Source organism: Hemitrygon akajei, chromosome 21, assembly GCF_048418815.1.
Source record: "Hemitrygon akajei chromosome 21, sHemAka1.3, whole genome shotgun sequence".
In the NCBI taxonomy this organism is placed as follows: Eukaryota; Metazoa; Chordata; class Chondrichthyes; order Myliobatiformes; family Dasyatidae; genus Hemitrygon; species Hemitrygon akajei.
In genome coordinates, this window is record NC_133144.1 from 19,275,051 (window position 1) to 19,294,317 (window position 19,267).

The following is a 19,267-nucleotide window of genomic DNA, read 5'->3' on the forward strand; positions in this document are numbered from 1 at the left end:
CCAGTAATGTTACTGTCTGCTCAGAACTCCCCTCCTTGAAAGACTTGTGGGAATTTGAGCTGATCTCCCATATTGCTCCCTCAGCACAGACAGGGTGACTGAAAGGGAAGTGAAAGGTTGTCTTAGTAGTTTTGAAAAGCTGTTAGATTTGAGTGTTCACAATTACATTTTCATTTCATACGCTCTGACGCTGACCAAGTTGGAAGTGTACATTTATCACATTGGGTAGAGTCGCAGAGTTTTGTGACATGGAAACATGCCCTTTTGCCCATATCCCTCTGAGCCATTCTTATCCATGAAGCAGTCTGAATGATGTAATTGTAACTGCCTTTTCCACTTCCTTTGGTGGGCTCATTTCATATACCCACTGTCTTCTGTCTTTGTGGGGAAAAACTTGCCCCTCACGTACCATTTGAATCTTTCTCCCCTTGCGTTAAACCTACGCTCTTGAGATCTGAGTCTCCCCTGCCCTACCTATGCAGTGCGTGATTTTATAAACCTCTATAAAGCCATCCCTCAGCCTAATTCACTCCAGGGAAAAGAGCCCTATCCTGTCGAGTCATTTATAACTCAATCCCTCCAGTCCGGGCAACAACTTTGTGAAACTTTAATGCATCCTCTCCAGCTTAAATCATATCCTATAGTATGATGACCAGAACTGCACACACAGCTCCATGTGGGGTCTTGTATAGCTGATGTCTCAACCCTTATGCTGATGTTGGCTGAGTATACAAGCGTGCCAGACTTTTTCACCACACTTTCTACTGTGTCACCATTTTCAGGGAACTGTGTCGTTGTATCCTCGTGCTTTCTGTGCAACAACACTCCCCAGGGCATTGCTATTTACTGTGCAAGTCCTGTCATGTTTTAACTTCTCAGAATGAATCACTTTGCACTTGAAATAGTTGCAATCTGGCCTCGGGGGTTTCATTCTTTATTTTATTGTAAATCATTTATTTTCTTGATGACGTCTTTTGGGCACTTTGCTTTGAATGGAATTCTTTAAACCATGATTAAAATGCTTCTTGGAGGTTTGTGGGCAATGCCTGAAATTCTCTGCAGATTAGTGGTGGCTCCAGGGGTAATGGGTTACCTCCTTCTGTAAACTGAACCTTATGTGGTGTTTACTGTTAACAAAAGATGAGCAAGTCTGCTATTGTACAAGTAAGTTGAGCTCCTGTTGATTGCTACAGAACGCACTGAAAGACAGATTCCAGAGAGTTTTGTGTCAAATCAGTTCAATAAAACTTCCAGGAAACAATGATGTTATTTTTTCAATTGGTGATTGAAATAATGAATGTAATTGCTTGCCATGAGAAATAGACTGTGATAGCCTTCAAAAAAAAGCTGGCTTATTTTACCAGTGATGTAAGAAGTTTAGTGTAAGAGGGTTGGGTTCTTTTGTTCTACAAACACGCTGTAGTGAGAAAGTACAGAAACACTTCAAGAAAATGGTAAATCAGAAGTAGATTGGAGTCCCTGTAAATTTTCCCTGTGGGTGGGAAGACACTTTCTGGGACACCTGTCAAGGTGCCTCAGAAAGCCAGTATCAATCATTAAGGACCCCACCACCCAGGACATGCCCTTTCTCATTGTTATCATCAGGAAGGAGGTACAGAAACCTGAAGGCACACACTCAGCATTTCAGGAACAGCTTCTTCCCTTCTGCCATTCAATTTCTAAATGGACATTGAACCCATGAATGCTACCTCATGACTTTTTCTTTAAAATTTCTGTTTTTGCACTAATTTTAATTTAACTATTTAATATCCGTATATATACTTTTAACTCAGTTTTCCTATATTGTATGCATTATACTGCTGCTAAGTTAATAAATTTCATGACACATGCCGGTGATATTAAATCTGATTCTGATTCCTGTTAGTTTCCTTGCAGTATGTCTGATTTGAAGACCCAACCTGAACAAGACATTGTGTTTTTCTGCTTATTGACATAATTGAAAATGCTTGTTGGCACTCAATAACTTTTGCTGTGTAAGCCTAGGAGAGTATCGATAGCACTGTCATTCTACTAATTTTAGGCTCACTGGGAAATGAATGTTCAGGAATGGAAATTGCAGTTGAACAGATTTTAGAAACCCACATTTTGTTCTTAAAAAAACTTGTAAAACACTAGTAATTACACTTAATCATTTTCATCTCTATCAGTTTTAGATTTGTTTTTGGTCTTCCTTTAAGTATCGTTGATGGGCTATTTTATTTCTTTATTTTGCTAAATCTTCAATAGTGGAAGCAAAAGGTGGGCATTAAGTCTTTCTCCATTATAATGGGTCATATATTTGCCTCAGATGCATCTTTGTGACTTCAAATACTGAAATGTCCTTCATGTGTTAAGATTTTAATGCTGCTTTGTATCGAGAACTTTTCCAAAATTGGATTATACTATTCATAGAAAAATCCTAGCCATTCCATATTGTCTGCCTACAACAGTGTGTGTGTTTAATTACTCTAACACTACTGATACTGCTGCACCACTTGTAATTGGTTTGAAAGGTTTTATTTAGTATTGGGGGCTATTATTTACATTGAATCATGGAGAGTTACAACACAGAAGCAGATTCCTTGGGCTACCAGTCATCCACTTAAACGAATCCTACATTTATCCCATTCTCCCCACATTCTCATCAACAGTCCCCCCCCCCCTCCAAATTCCATCTACACCTGGGCTAATTTACAGTGGTCCAACCTGCACGTCTTTGTGATTTGGGGGGAAAACCTCACGGTCACTGGGATAACTTGTCAAAAGTGTGCTGACAGGTCCTGAGGTCAGGATCAAAGCCTGGCTTCTGGCACTGAGCCTCCCAGTGCTGGCTGTTCACTTTCCCACCTCTGAGAGATCTGGCCATTGGCAACAGCTCAAAGAGCTGCAGAGTTAAATCTATAGGAACAGGGAGATATTTAGCAGATGCAGGAGCCAGGGCCAGTTTGTAGCAATTGACAAGATGTGCTACCCTGTTGTGACCTTGATTGAGTCTCTGATAATTTAGCTGGGATTAACAGAACTGGGGCCAATGTAGGTGCTTGGGACACCAACAAGTGGACTGCTGGAGGAACTCAGCAGCCCGAGCAGCCGTTGGCGAAGTGGGGAAGAATTGTCAACACTTTGGGTCAAAACCCTGCTTCAGGGAAAGGAGAGTGGTGAGACAAGAGCCTGAGGTGTTTGATGGACAGGGTGGGGCTCAAGGGTGATGGGCAGGCACAGACATAGAGTTGGGAGACAGAGGTTGGTGAATAGTAGGTGGAAGTGGACAAAAAAAAGGGAGGCATGTGGAGTGTGACTGAGGAAGGGGAAATCTGATGGAGGGGAAGAAGCTGTTACTGAAACATTGAGTGTGGGTATCTTCAAGGTCCTATATCTCCTCTTTGCTGGTAGTATGCTGCTGGCAGTCTCTATGTGCCTGTTTGTCACACTCTGTCAGCTGCCTCCAACCTTCAGCCTTTTTTGCCCACAAAGCTGCTGCTCACTGGATGCTTTTTGTTTCTCGCATCATTCTCTGCGAACTCTAGAGAAAATTTAGAGATGTGTGTGAAAATCTCAGGAGATCACCCGTTTCTGAGATACTCAAACCACCCCATCTGGCACTGATGGTCAAAGTCACTTAGATCACTTTTCTTCCCCATTCTGATGTTTGATGTGAACAACAACTGCCTGATCTGAGTACCTCTGGCATTTTGTGTGTTGAACTGAACCTTTTGGCCACATCTGCATGCTTTCATGCATTGAGTTGCTGCCACATGATTGACTGATTAAATATTTGCATTAATGAGCTGGTGTGCCTAATAAAGTGGCCATGGATTGTATGTCAGTGATGATAAACCTGATTCTGATAGGACAGCAAATGCTCACACGATGTATCATGGACACAACTTAATTCTAGAAGCCCAGCCAAAACTGAACTGCTGTTTCTTAGAATGTCTGACAAGTTGTATGCCTTGTTGTAGAGATCACATTTTCTGTGGAGTGGCTATTGTGCAGCACGGCCTGATAGCTGCTTACCTCCTGTGTGAATGAATGCGTGAGGCTCTCTGGGCTGGTTATTGTACTCAGACAGTCTGACTGGAGCACTGCAGCAGTATGAATGAGCAGAGAATGATGAATGAAAGTTCAGCGGACTTGGTCTGTCTTCATCTTTTGCTTGTGTACACAGGCTGCAGCAAAGAGCCTTTTGTTCTCCTTCAACACTCGACTGCCTATTTCTTTATTTAGCGATACAGCACAGTGTAGGCCCTCTGGCCCTTCCAGCCACGCCGCCCCAGCAACCCCTGACAAACCCAATTAACCCTAACCTAAACACAGGACAATTTACAATGACCGATTAATCCACCTGGTCTGTCTGTGGACTGTAGGAGGAAACCGGAGCACTCTGCGCCAACCCACACATTCCACTGCGAGGACATAGAGACGCTTTACAGATGGTGCAGGAATTGAACTCCAGACTGTAGTAACATTGCGATAACTGCTACATTACCGTGGCACCCAGTAACTGGGAACCGTGGGGATGTGGTTTGGATGCAGTGTTGGAGATCAGAAACTGAATACAGAACATTTTGGGCTTGCAGTCTAAGGAACAAGTTACCGTAGATTCCGGACTACAGAGCGCACCTGATTAAAAGCCGCTGGCTCTAATTTTAGAAATAAAATCAATTTTTTAATTGTAAAGGCCGCACCGGATTTTAGGCCGCACCGCTACTTTTAAATATACATACGTATCGGTAACACAAATTACGTTGCATATACTTTTTTACTGAACAGCACGAACAACATTCCAATATCTCCTAGCGACTGGTAAAAATATATATACTGCAGCCTACCAGGAAAAGTTATTGATCGCCTTTAACTTAAAAGCAGCGTTTTCGCTCGGGTCTGACGCGCTTGCGTAACGCGATCGGGTCTAATCGGGTCTGACGCGCTTGCGTAACGCGATCGAGTCTAATCGGGTCTGACGCGCTTGCGTAACGCGATCGGGTCTAATCGGGTCTGATGCGCTCGGGTCTGACGCGCTTGCGTAACGCGATCGGGTCTAATCGGGTCTGACGCGCTTGCGTAACGCGATCGGGTCTAATCGGGTCTGACGCGCTCGGGTCTTGCTTTTCTTCGAGTATTTTCCATGTTGATGAGGGTGAGTACAAATGACTGATTTACAATAATTTAATTGTGAAAGTGCGCTTGATTTATCGTACAATTTCATTGGACCTCTGTGAACTACTCATCAATTTTATTGGTCTACTGTTACGAGGCAAAATGTTTACGAGGCGGCATGAAAAAAAAACCATGTATTAGCCGCTCTGGATTAAAGGCCGCAGAGTTCAAAGCTGTTCAAAATGTGGGAAAAAAGTAGCGGCTTATAATCCGGAATCTACGGTAGGCTGTTGGGTCCTGTAACTGTACATTAATTATGCTTTTGTGCACCTTATAGATATTAATTAGTGAAGAATGATAACTTAACACTCCCCCGGATGTGTTCATTTGTTTCTGTCGTTCAGCTTTATTTTAGTATCATTAATGTTCGGAGTTTGTAATATGCTTATTTTTTTCCTTTTCTACTTACTCCTTAATTCTCTTACTCATCCTTATGCACACAAAATATCAAAGTACTTGCCTCCTTATGTTTTAGTCTGACTTTGTGAACAAGGACAATGTAGATCACCTATGTTAGATGGTATGAGTTATAAAGAGCGGTTGGTTAAACTTAGGTTGCTTTCTCTGAAATTTAGTCTGAGGGGAAACCTGATAAATGTTTATAAGGATATGAGAGGCACAGAGAGAGTAGACAGTCAGAATCTGTTTCCCAGGGTAGAAATATCAACTACTAGAGGTGAGATGGGGAAAGTTTAAAGCGATGCAGGGCAAGTTTAACTTTACAGAGAGCGTGGATGCCTGGAATGGACTGCCAGGAGCCGCATTGGAAGCAAATACAATAGAGGCTGTTAGACAGATACATGGATATGCAGAGAATGGAGGAATATGGATTATGGGCAAAAGAAAATTAGTTTAATTTGAAATTTTGGTTTTGTTTTTAGAAATTTTTGAACTAAAGAGCCTGTCCTTTGCTCTACTGTACACTATTCTTGGAAGTCAGTTTCAGAATGCTCAGGATACGCCAGTGAATTCAGTTTGAGCTGATATCCTGCCAGACTTGCTAGGTGATAAGCTCCATAAGCAGTGTTGTGATTGTATGAGTACATGTGTGTGTGTGCGCGCTCCACCCTTAATTCCTGGTGGAGCCGTCATGACAAGCTTTTTTGCTCATTGTGCGGCGTGTCTTGGGCATCTGAAAGCTGGCGGAGCCCATCCCTCTCCAGGTTTGTTTGTGTTTTTTTACGAGGTCGAGTTGCTAGCTCGACACTCAACCCAGGCACGGATGGAGAGGGAGCCGGCTGGATTCGAACTCGGGACCTCTCGCACTGATACCACTACACCACCAGCTGGCGAGTGTTGTGATTAGGATTGTATAAAGTTGTAAATGTGGACCAATACACCAAGGATAACACGTCAGCTTTTTCATTCACCTGTCAATGTGGTATTAGGTAGCACTACGAGAGTGCAGAACCCTCATTATAGTACTGGATCACCATTACATAGGAGACCATCTGAGGGCCGCTGGTGTGATTACAGATATCTCGAACATTCTGAATGATTCTCCCTACAATCTTTAACAACCGTGATGCAATGCTGGACTCTTCCAGGAGTGGAGTTCCTTCAGTTTTCCCAAAGTTACACCAAGAGATTGGTCTACTGAACCTGGACTAGGTTACATTTGCTGCAGCTTCGGTGACTATTCATTTTGCTGGAGAGGGAGGGCTGTTTCTGATGGAGACACGAGATCTGAGGCAAAAAACAAACTGCTGGAGGAACTCCGGGTCAAACAGCATCTGTAGGGGGGCACAGCAGGGTTTCAATTGAAAATTTCTTCACTCTCCACAAAAGCTGCTCGACCAGCTAAGTTTCTCCAGTAGTTTTCTTTTGCTATGAGAACAACAGTAAGACTAAGGCAATTTGCAGTTTTCAATGAAGTTCAAATAAATTTGCATGTTTTCCAGAGCTTGTTTTACTTTTATGACCCATATTTTTTAGTTATTTTTATTACTGTTAGTTTGGGATGATATCTATTTTTTGTTGGATCTGGATATTGGAAGTTTACTGAACTATTGAATGTTCTTTGATGTCCGGAGAGCCGGTGGCTGTGATTTGAAAACGGAATATGGTGGTAAAATGGCATTTGTGAAAAGTGAGTGTGTGCAGGGAAACTTGGTGTCTCACATGGTCACAGGGACCGTGAGATCAGGATCAAACTTGGGTTGATAACTGCTCTGAGAATCAAATGTTCACAACAGCGAATGTGGTTTTTCCAAGTTTGATATGTATCTCAATTCAGACCCTGCAGCAGTAAATACAAAAAACATTATTGGTTGTTTTATGAGGCATTTTAAATCTGCACCACTTTTACTGATTTGCTGCTGGCTTCTGGGCAGGGTGACTCCTGCCCTTCTGTAGACTTATGAGACATCAGCTACCCAAAGCAAGCACTGCAGAAATACCACCAACAGTATCACATCAAAATCCTCCAAATTCAGCACCAATACCCTCTACCAGGCCTATATATCCCGTGGTTATGGCTCTCAGGGGTAGCATTGGGTAGTTTACATAGAACATTACAGCACAGTACAGGCCATTCATCCCAAAATGTTGTGCTGACCCTTTGATCTACTCTAAGATCATAAGATTCTGCAGATGCATGAAATCTAGAGTACAGTAGTACACACAAAATGCAGGAGGAGCTCAGTAGATCAGGCAGCATCTATGGAAAGGATTAAACAGTAGATGTTTTGGGCGGAGACCTTTATCGGGACTGGAAAGGAAGCGGGAAGAAGCCAGAATAAGAAGGTGGAGGAGGAATACAAATTGACAGGTGATAGGTGAAACCAGGTGGGGAGGGGAGGTGGTTAGGGGATGGGGAATGAAGTAAAAAGTTGGGAGGTGATATGTATAAGAGGTAAAGGGCTGTAGAAGAGGGAACCTAATAGAAGAGGACTCAAGATTTCCAGCATCTGCAGAATCTCTTGTTTTTAGGATGCAGATCTCTTATCACTGGTGTTACAGAACCAGAGCACATGAGTTTGTGTTTCAGATCAGTGAAGTTTCATCAGGAGTGCGTGAAGTATTCAAAGTATATTTATTATCAAAGAATGTATAAATTATACAAGCTTGAAATTTGTTTGCTTACAGGCAATCACAAAGCAAGGAACCTGAGAGAACCCAAATCTGAAACACATTGGGTCCTTAGATCCAAATCCCAGAGCAGCCTGGTGTAGGCCCAAAGCCTCGGTATTCAGTTCAGCATATTAGCAGGGCAAATCGCTGCAAAGTTCACAGACACGAAGCACAGCAGCCGGGGAAGGTCTCACAGCCTTAGCATCATGGAGAGCGGAGTCCTCAGTCTGTTTGGGCCGACGTTTAAATTGTAAGCCTCTGTTTCATCTGAAGAGGAGCATATATGGCTTTGGGTGGTGAGGAGGAAAGTGGAACAGTTCCATAGCATGATATAATATGAAGAAGAGGGTGTTTGAATAGTGTAAGATTTAAATCAGGGTGCCAAGGAGGGAATTTTTTAAAAACAAAATATACTTTATTCAAAAATAAAATTATATGCAATAAACCATTCAATGACTTTCAATCCTTTACAACTGTTTCCATTACAGTCTTTACATTTTCCACACTTTTTGCCACCCACGTGGCACTCTGTTATTCCATATTTACATACACTTGTTTAGGGGTATACACCCCACCCCCCCACCTCTCAACTCCCACGGGAGAATAACCCTAGACTGTGGTCCTTCCCCACCGGGCCCTTGCGGTGGCTGCACCGAGTTTGAGTGCGTCCCTCAGCACGTACTCCTGCAGCCGAGAATGTGCCAGTCGGCAGCATTCCCCCACGGACATCTCCGTGTGCTGGTAGACCATCAAGTTTCGGGCCGACCAAAGAGCGTCTTTGACTCAGTTGATGATCTGCCAGCAGCACCAGATGTTGGTCTCGGTGTGCGTCCCCGGGAACAGCCCGTAGATCAGAGAGTCCTCTGTTACGCAGCTGCTGGGGATGAACCTCGACACTGCCCCTTTCATCCTCCTCCACACCTTCTCCGCGAACCCACAGTGTGCAAAGAGGTGGGTCACCGACTCCTCCTCACTGCAGTCCTCCCGTGGGCAGAGGGGTGTGGAGACGACGTTCCGGGCGTACAGGAGGGATCGGACTGGGAGGGCCCTTCTCACCGCCAGCCAGGTGAGGTCTTGGTGCCTGTTGGTGAGGTCTGGCGATGAGGCATTTTGGAGAGTACATCCACCATGTACGTGTGCGATATCCTGTCGAAGGCTTTCTCCTGGTCCAAGCTGACCAGGCAGGCGTCCACCCCCCTGTCCTGCACGTAGGCGATCAGCCATCGGCCTACAGTCATCGATGGTGAGAGATAAAAATATGAAAGCTGGATTGGGTACAATCCAAGTCCTTGTCAATTCTGGTGGAGAGGAATCCTTGGTTATCAAATAGGGAAGACAGGTTGTGTTTACTGGTATGGAAAATGGCATCTCTGTAACAAAGACAATTGGCTCAGTGAAAACGTGAGAAATTTACAGATTCATAAAAGGAAGGAAGGTGGAGAAGCGTAGTGATGATGGCTGTGGGAGTTAATGGGCTGATTGGATGTTGGTCACAGAAGCATTATGAGAAATAGGAAATTGAGGAAAGGAAGAATTGTGCTGGTGTTGATCCTGAGATTAATTGTGACCAGGATATGCAATCGACTTGCTGCTTGTATGTCACCACAGAGACTGTGTAGCTGGCTGAGCAGGCAGATAAATCTTGCTTCATGGCTCGTAACAGAGGTGTCACTGATGATATGTGCTTGTCCATCACCAAACTGATGTGTTACCCCAGATTACTCACTCAGGCCTCCAAAAGAGCTTTAATACAATGGGGGGGCACTGAAATAAACTGACACAGCATTAATGAGTGGGGGGGGGGAATTCAAACTGCTGGAGGAAGCATCTGTGGAGGAAAATTGACAGTCAGAATTTTGGGTTAAGATGAGGAGTTCTGATCAGAAACACTGAGTGCCCATTTCTCTCTGTAGATGCTGTCTGACCTGCTGAGTTCCTCCAGCAGTTTGTTTTGTTTTGCAGATTTCAGTGTTGGCAGTCTCTTGTGTATCTCTGGCAGTGTTGTTGAGATTGATATTGCACTTCCTGTGAGGCAAATAAAATGAAAAACTGAGGTCACTATCTGAATTTGGAATATTGAATTCTTGGTAATTTAAACCAGTACAATTACTTGGCCAATTGAATTTGTGGCTCCATATACAGAAGTAAAGCTAGTTTGATTTTGCCGTGAACTGTTTTGATAGTGGGCAGCTCAGTATTTGTTTATCTGCAATATTTCCTAACTTTTATTTTCTTGAACCAAAGCAATGGGGCAAGATGTTCTATGAGAATATTAGGAGCAAGAGGAAAACCAGGGAAAGAGTGTGTGCCCTTAGGGACCAAAGGGGTCATCTATGTGGAGCCAAGAGATGTGGGAGGTCCTAAATGAATACCACTTCTCTGTATTCACCAAGGAGAAGGACATGGAAGATAGTGAATTCAGGGTGGGGTATGTGGTCAGTATTGAGGAGGAGGAGGCATGAGATGTTATGGACTGCATAAGGGATGATAAATCCCCAAGGCCGATGGGATCTATCCTATGGGAAGAAAGGGAAGAGGTAATGAGGAGCCTGACGAAGATTTTGCATCTTTGTTTTAGCCAGAAGGCACCACACCTCTTCTGGCTAATGTTGTTCCTTTATTTAAGAAGGGCAGCAGGGATAAGACAGGTAACTACAGCTTGTGAGCCTTATGTCAGTGGTAAGGAGAAAATCCCAACCAATAGGGTTCATGTACCACAGACAAAATGCTGGAGGAACTCAGGCCAAGCAGCAACTATGGAAAAGAGTGAATAGTTGACATTTCAGGCCAGTCCTGATGCAGGGTCTCAAACCGAAACTTTGACTGTTTACTCTTTTCTATAGATGCTGCCTGGCCTGCTGAGAGTTCCTCCAGCATTTTGTGTGTGTTGCTTTGGATTTCCAGCATCGGCAGATTCTCATGTTTAGGATTTATTTGGAAAGACCAGGGCTGACCAGGGATAGTCAGCATAGCTTTGTGTAGGGAAAATCCTGCCTCACTAGGGTTGTAGATGTTGTTTCCATGGGCTTCAGTGAGGTACTTGACAAGGTCCCACATGATTGGCTGATCAGAAAGGTTAACACACATGATTGGCTGATTTAAAAGGTTAAGGCACATGGGATCCAATAAGAGCTGATTGATTAGATCCAACACTGATGGTAGACAGAGGTTATGACAAAATGGTGCTTCTCTGATTGGAATTCTATAACTGGTGGTCTACTGCAGAGATTGGTGCTGGAACCCTGGTTGTTTGTGAAATATATATAAACAATCTAAATGCAAATGTAGGAGGTGGTGATTAGTAAGTTTGCAGATGACACCAAAGTTGGTGATGATATGGATATTGAGGAAGGTTGTGTAAAGCTACAGCAGACTGTAGACCAGATGGAATTTAATCACAACAGGTGCAATGTGATTCATTTTGGAAAGTTCAAGTTTAATTGTCATTCAACTGTACATGAATACCCATGAATACAGCAGAGCCTTGTGGTCATAAAAAGGACTAACACATTTGGTTGAGTCTGTAGGAGCCTTTGCAATCGAACATGCCGCCATCTTACCAGAAATTAAGTAAGGGTAAATGGCGGGGCATTAAGGAATGTTGATCATTGGATCGGTGCATAGAACATTTAAAAGGGGCAGGTTATGATGCAACTTTAGAAATTACTGGTTAAAGCACATTTGGAGTCTTGTGCAGATCTAGTGATTGGAGGACTTGGTTATGGGAAGGATTGAGATAAGTTGGTCTTGTTCATCCTGGAGTAAAGAGTGGTGTGACTTGAGGGAGGTATATCAAATTTTGTAGGGTAGATAGAGTGTTTTTCTCATGGTATCAGAAACAGGAGTGTGTAGGTTTAAGGTGAGAGGAAGAGGTTTTAAATAGGAAAGCATCTTTTACACAGAGTGGTTCATATCTGGAACATGCTGCCAGAGGTAATGGTGAAATGTGATACAATCGGCGTGTTTAAGTGATATTTAAGTAGACAAGGTAAATAGGAGTAAAAGAGATCAGTGAAAAGATGGGCAGAGAAGTCAGTATGGATATTACAAACATGCTGGAAATCCAAAGCAACACACACACAATGCTAGAGGACTCAGCAGGCCAGGCAGCATCCATGGAAAAGAGCCAACAGTTGATGTTTCAGGCTGAGACCCTTCATCAGGACTGGGGAAAAAGATGACAAGTCAGAGTAAGAAGGTGGGGGGAGGGGAAGAAGACACACAGGTGGTAGGTCATAGGCGAAACAAGTGGGGGGTGTGTGTGAAGTAAAGAGCTGAGAAGTTGATTGGTTAAAGAGGGAAAGGTGTGCTTGCTGTGGCATCCCATTTGAGATGGTAGAAGTTACGGAGAATTATGTGCTGGGCGTGGAGATCAGTGGGGTGGTAGGTGAGGACTAGAACCCTATCCCTGGTATTGCAGCAGGAGGATGGGGTGAGGGCAGACGTGCACAGAATGAAAGAGATGCGGGTGAGGGAAGGAAAATCCTTTTCTTTGAAGAAGAAGGCTATCTTATTAGTTCTAGAATGAAAGCCTTATCCCGAGAGCAGCTGCGGTGAAGACAGAGTAACAGAGAGAAGAGGATGGCAGGATGGCACTTTTACAAGTGACAAGGTGGGAAGAGGTATAGTCCCGGTAGCTGGGAGAATCAGTGGGTTTGTAAAAGATATCAGTAGATAGACTGTCTCCAGAGATAGAGACAGAGTGATTGAGAAAGGTCTGTGTGTGGGGGTGGGGGGGGGGGGGGAAGGTATCGGAATTGGACCAAGTGAATTTGAGGGGAGCATGGAAGTTGGAGGCAATTTTGAGGAAGTTGATGAGCTCAGCATGGCTGCAGGAAACAGCGTCAATGCAGTCGCTGATGTAGTGTAGAAAGACTTTGCCTCCAATTTCCACACTGCTCTCAAATTTACTTGGACCACAGACAGTCCCTGAGTATAAGGTATTTGTTTTGATGTCACTTAACCTGCTGGTCCATCTCAGTCCTGTACGCCTCCTCGTCGCCACCTGAGATTCTGCCAACAACAGTTGTGTTATTGGCAAATTTAGAGATGGCGTTTAAGCTGTGCATAGCCACACAGTCATGAGTGCAGAGAGAGTAAACAAATCGTTGAGGTGATCCTGTGTTTATTGTCAGTAAGGAGGAGCTGTTATTACCAACCCATTTTGTAGTTGATTCAGGAACAGTTATTACCCTTCAGCCTTCAAGTTTTTGAATCATTATGGATAACTTCACTCACCTCAACTCTGAAATGCTTCCACAAACTCTGGACTCACTTTCAAGGACTCTACAGTCCTGTTCTCAGCTTTATTATTTACTTACTCATTTATTTTTTATAACACAGTTTTCTTCTTTTGCACAATGTTTGGTTATTAGTATGTAATTTTTTATTGATTCTATTGTATTTCTTTGTTCTGCTGTGAATGCCTGTAAGAAAATAAATCTCAAGATAATATATAGTGACATATAAGTACTTTGATAATAAATTTACTTGGAACTTTCAGTGATATTGCATCTGCATAGAACTGTTCCGACGGGCAAATTGCAGTAAGTCCAGGTCCTTACTCAGGCTTGAGTTAACTTTAGCCATGACCAACCTGTCAAAGCACTTCATCACAGTAGATGTGAGTTCTATTGGGTAGTAGTTGTTAAGGCAGCTCACTCTGCCTTTCTTGGGTCACTGGTATAATTGTCTCCCTTTCGAAGCAGGTCTGAACCTTCAAATTCAGCAGTTATAAATTGAAGATGTCCTTGAACATTCCAACGAGTTGCTTGGCACATATTTTCAGTGCCCTTTAAGATACACCATTGGAGCCTGATTCCTTGCAAGGGTTCACCCTCTTGAAGGATGTTCTGATGTCGTCCTCTGAGACCAAGATCACAGGGTCGCCAGACACTGTGGGAATTTGCTCAAGTGTAATTTTATTCTCCTGTTCAAAATGTGCATAAAAGGTGTTGAGCTCCTCTGGGAGTGAGGCATCACAGCCACTTATGCTGTTAGATTTCACCTTGTAGGAAGTGATGGTCCTGCTACAGATGTTGTGCATCCGATTGTGTCTCTAACTTCACACACAATTGCTGTTTTGCATTTATGATGGCCTTTCATAGGCCATACCTGATTTACAGGTCATACAGCACTGAAACAGGCCCTTCAGCCCTCTAAGTCCATGCTAACTATCAAACATCGAAGCACATTTATCCCCACGTTTCATTTATCTGACCCCCAACCCCACCCTGCCCCCAGATCCGAAGACCCCCATTTCAGTGCCATTTATGTCTGTGGACAAAGGAAATGCAAATTGCTTTCAGTGATCATGGATTTCCCATGAGGTACCATTTAAGATGCAGATCCGAACACAGTATGGTCCCACAAATATTTACCAGATAATTTGTCATCTTTACATATAGAGATTAATGAGCCATAAGACATAAGATCAGGATTAGACCATTTGGCCCATCAAGTCTGCTCACAATCTAAAAATTGTGCCATGAGAGTAGACAGATTGGTACTGAAGAGCCAGGCAAGATTGTGTGCCTGGGGCCTCTAGTGGGTATTGAGCCTACCGTCAACTAATTCAGAGACAGTAGTGGTGGCGTGGATTTTGTGTTCAAATTGCTTGACTGGACCTGATGCCCACAACCTCCTGACTCAGGTGAGAGTGCAAATTACAGCTGAGCCTCTCTGCCAGCATGCCATGGCACAAGTGATCATGAGAGAGAGAGTCCTGCCCACTTGGACTTCAGCCAAACTACACGTGGTAACAAAACAAAATGATTTACAACTTAAGATGAAGGGCACAAAAGGTCTGTGTGTTCCCCTCTGCTATCTCTCATTTTTCTGGCAGCATGTAGATATTGAATAAATGCCACTTCATGTTTTGTTTTTGTACCTGCTAGCGAATGCAACCTGTCGAATAAAAACCTTCCATTTCTAAAGTGTTTACTCATCGAGTTTGCTTTTTCACAATAATCATGTCACTGGCCTATTTGTGAGAAGGACGTGGGTGAGGGGAAGATGGTATCGGGACCTGTGGAAAGCACAGGCTGATTAGAAGATGGGTCAAGGAGCAAAGTTTGAAATGATTTTGCCCTTCAGAGTTTGCAGTAAGTGCTCTCTCAATCTGTGTCCCTTTATGTGTAAACCATGTATTCTATTCCCCTTTTGAGCCAGTATAGGCTTTGGTATTGTTTTGAAATTTACTGTAATTTTATGCAACACTGAAATTTTAACCCAATTTAATAAATTTCTTCACATCTCAGAGAGCAGATTTCCATAGAAAATGGCTACTCCCAGGAGTTTAGTGAGTGTATTCAAGTCCAAGGAACTTAGTGCAAACATTTTGACATTGAACAATGACAAGCATTTCAGAAATAATATTACCACTTGATTGGCTCTAATGAATGCCTGGCTATCTCTGTATCAATGCACATTCTCTTTATTTAAGTTGGATAATGTGAAATTTCATTTTAATATAGCTTCCTAATGGAGGAAAGCTGATAAATTGCCTTTGTGATCTTATGAAACGTTAAGTCACTCTGTTCTGTGTGTGATTCACTCTAGTATGAGTGTCCAAGGAAGTCTCAGGGGCAGGAGCCAGTTTTCAACCCCTGGCAGATAAACACTGGGAGACAGGACATCCCATGGTCCTAACTGGAACTGTGCTATTAAAGGCACAAAGGTTAGTTTCAAAGTCAGTCAGTGTCGCTGGGGACTCAAGTTAATCACATTGCCAGGCTGTGTAATGAGGTACTGCGGGGATCAGACCCCAGGTTTTCAGCCTACAAGGCATAAAGACTCTTTAGAGTCACGGAACACCAAGCACAGAAACAGGCTCTTTGGCCATCTTGTCTGTGCTGAACTATTAATCTGTTCAGTCTCATTGACCCAAACTCATACCATAGCCCTCCATAACCATCCCATCCATGCACTCAGTTTCTCTTAAATGTTGAAATCAAACTTGCATCCACCACTTCTGCTGGCAGCTCGTTCCACTCTCACCACCTTCTGTGTGAATAGGTTCCCTCTCGTATTTCCCATAAACATTTCACCTTTCACCATTAACCCGTGACCTTTAATTCTAGTCTCACCCAACCTCAATGGAAAAACACACACAAAATGCTGGTGGAACACAGCAGGCCAGGCAGCATCTATAGGGAGAAGCGCTGTCGACGTTTCGAGCTGAGTTTCTAGTCCTGATGAAGTGTCTCGGCCCGCAACGTCGACAGTGCCTCTCCCTATAGATGCTGCCTGGCTTGCTGTGTTCCACCAGCATTTTGTGTGTGTTGTTTGAATTTCCAGCATCTGCAGATTTCCTCGTGTTTGCTCAATGGAAAAAGCCTGTTTTCATTTACCCAATCTATACTCCTCATAAATTTGTGTACAGTCGGCCCTCCTTATCTGCGGGTTCCGCATGCACGGATTCAACCAACCGTGGATCAGGAAAACCCGGAAGTTCTCTCTCCAGCACTCGTTGTTTGAGCATGTGCAGACTTTTTTCTTGTCATTATTCCCTAAACAATACAGTATAACAACTGTTTACATAGCATTTATGTTGTATTAGGTATTGTAAGTAATCTAGAGATGATTTAAGAGTACAGGCAGTCCCCGGGTTATGAAAGAGTTCCGTTCCTGAGTCCGTCTTTAAGTTGGATTTGAAGTCGGAACAGGTACATCCTGTATTATTTAGCAACAGTTAGTCAAACATTTTTTGTTGTATGTAGTACATATTTTACCTTTCTATGCCTATAAAACACTTAAGAAACATACATATTTCAATAATTAAACCACTGCGTTGCTTAGTAATAATTGTAGCTTTCATCGGGACAGTACCTTTCACATGCTCCATTAAAATTGTTCTGATAGTTGACCGACTGTAGCCTAACACTTTTGCAATGACTGGTGGTGTTTCACCTCTTTCCGATTGCTTTATTACTTCCGCCTTACTTTCAATCGTGATCGTGATTATTTTCATGAACAGGAACACCGCTAATTCAGAGCTGTGCCAGGTCCTAAAGACCACCACACTGAGACAGGTTAAATAAAGTCCGGGGTTCCGCTGGGTTTTAAGGACCACCACACAGAGACGGGTTAAATAAAGGATTTGAGCATCCACGTATTTTGGTATCCGTGGGGAGTCCCGGAACCAATCCCCCGCAGATAAGGAGATAGATAGATAGATAGATACTTCATCCCCATGGGGAAATTCAACTTTTTTCCAATGTCCCATACACTTGTAGCAAAACTAATTACATACAATACTTAACTCAGTAAAAAAAAATATGATATGCATCTAAATCACTATCTCAAAAAGCATTAATAATAGCTTTTAAAAAGTTCTTAAGTCCTGGCGGTTGAATTGTATAGCCTAATGGCATTGGGGAGTATTGACCTCTTCATCCTGTCTGAGGAGCATTGCATCGATAGTAACCTGTCGCTGAAACTGCTTCTCTGTCTCTGGATGGTGCTATGTAGAGGATGTTCAGAGTTTTCCATAATTGACCGGCTCATAAAAGAGCCGACTGTATATCTGTCCAGTCTCCCCACATTCTTCTACACTCTAGGGAATAAAGTCCTAACCTGTTCAACCTTTCCCTGTACCTCAGGCCCTCAAGTCCTGGCAACATTGCTTGTCCGAGAAAATCTTATGGTGGTGCTTTGGAAGGATAGATTAGAGAGCTCCTCTAGGGAGGCTATTTGGGTGGAATTGAGGAATGGGAAAGGTGTAGTAACACTGATAGGAGTGTATTATAGGCCACCTAATGGGGAGCGTGAGTTGGAAGAGCAAATGTGTAAGGAGATAGCAGATATTTGTAGTAAACACAAGGTGGTGATTGTGGGAGATTTTAATTTTCCACACATAGATTGGGAAGCTCATTCTGTAAAAGGGCTGGATGGTTTAGAGTTTGTGAAATGTGTGCAGGATAGTTTTTTGCAACAATGCATAGAAGTACCGACTAGAGATGGGGCAGTGTTGGATCTCCTGTTAGGGAATGCGATAGGTCAGCTGACAGATGTATGTGTTGGGGAGCACTTCGGGTCCAGTGATCACAATAGTATTAGCTTCAGTATAATTATGGAGAAGGACAGGACTGGACCTAGAGTTGAGATTTTTGATTGGAGAAAGGCTAACTTTGAGGAGATGCGCAGGGATTTAGAGAGAGTGGATTGGGTCAAGTTGTTTTATGGGAAGGATGTAATAGAGAAATGGAGGTCATTTAAGGGTGAAATTATGAGGGTACAGAATCTTTATGTTCCTGTTAGGTTGAAAGGAAAGGTTAAAGGTTTGAAAGCGCCATGGTTTTCAAGGGATATTAGAAACTTGGTTCGGAAAAAGAGGGATGTCTACAATAGATATAGGCAGCATGGAGTAAAGGAATTGCTCGAGGAATATAAAGAATGTAAAAGGAATCTTAAGAAAGAGATTAGAAAAGCTAAAAGAAGATACGAGTTTGGTTTGGCAAATAAGGTGGAAGTAAATCCGAAAGGTTTCTACAGTTATATTAAAAGCAAGAGGATAGTGAGGGATAAAATTGGTCCCTTAGAGAATCAGGGTGGTCAGCTATGTGTGGAGCCGAGGGAGATGGGAGAGATTTTGAACGATTTCTTCTCTTCGGTATTCACTAAGGAGAAGGATATTGAATTGTGTAAGGTGTGGGAAACAAGTAAGGAAGTTATGGAACCTATGACAATTAAAGAGGTGGAAGTACTGGCGCTTTTAAGAAATTTAAAAGTGGATAAATCTCCGGGTCCTGACAGGATATTCCCCAGGACCTTGAGGGAAGTTTGTGTAGAGATAGCAGGAGCTCTGACGGAGATCTTTCAGATGTAATTAGAAACGGGGATTGTGCCGGAGGATTGGCGTATTGCTCATGTGGTTCCATTGTTTAAAAAGGGTTCTAGAAGTAAGCCTAGCAATTATAGACCTGTCAGTTTGACATCAGTGGTGGGTAAATTAATGGAAAGTATTCTTAGAGATAGTATTTATAATTAACTGGATAGACAGGATCTGATTAGGAGTAGCCAGCATGGATTTGTG

The 19,267-nt window shown here is 43.0% G+C and overlaps 1 protein-coding gene across 3 annotated transcripts in view; it reads left to right on the forward strand.

Annotated features, from left to right (window-relative positions):
* The window catches only part of ptpn9a (protein tyrosine phosphatase non-receptor type 9a), a 247,289-nt gene that overhangs the window by 50,171 nt on the left and 177,851 nt on the right, over positions 1-19,267 (forward strand). The window contains exon 1 of one of the 3 annotated variants that reach the window (XM_073024938.1): positions 1,126-1,164. The exons of the other annotated variants lie outside the window; for them this stretch is intronic. Within the exon in view, the coding sequence (XP_072881039.1) occupies positions 1,141-1,164 (24 nt within the window). The 5' untranslated portion in view covers positions 1,126-1,140. Of the gene's footprint in view, positions 1-1,125; positions 1,165-19,267 lie in introns of those variants that run through there. 3 annotated transcript variants of the gene reach the window in all.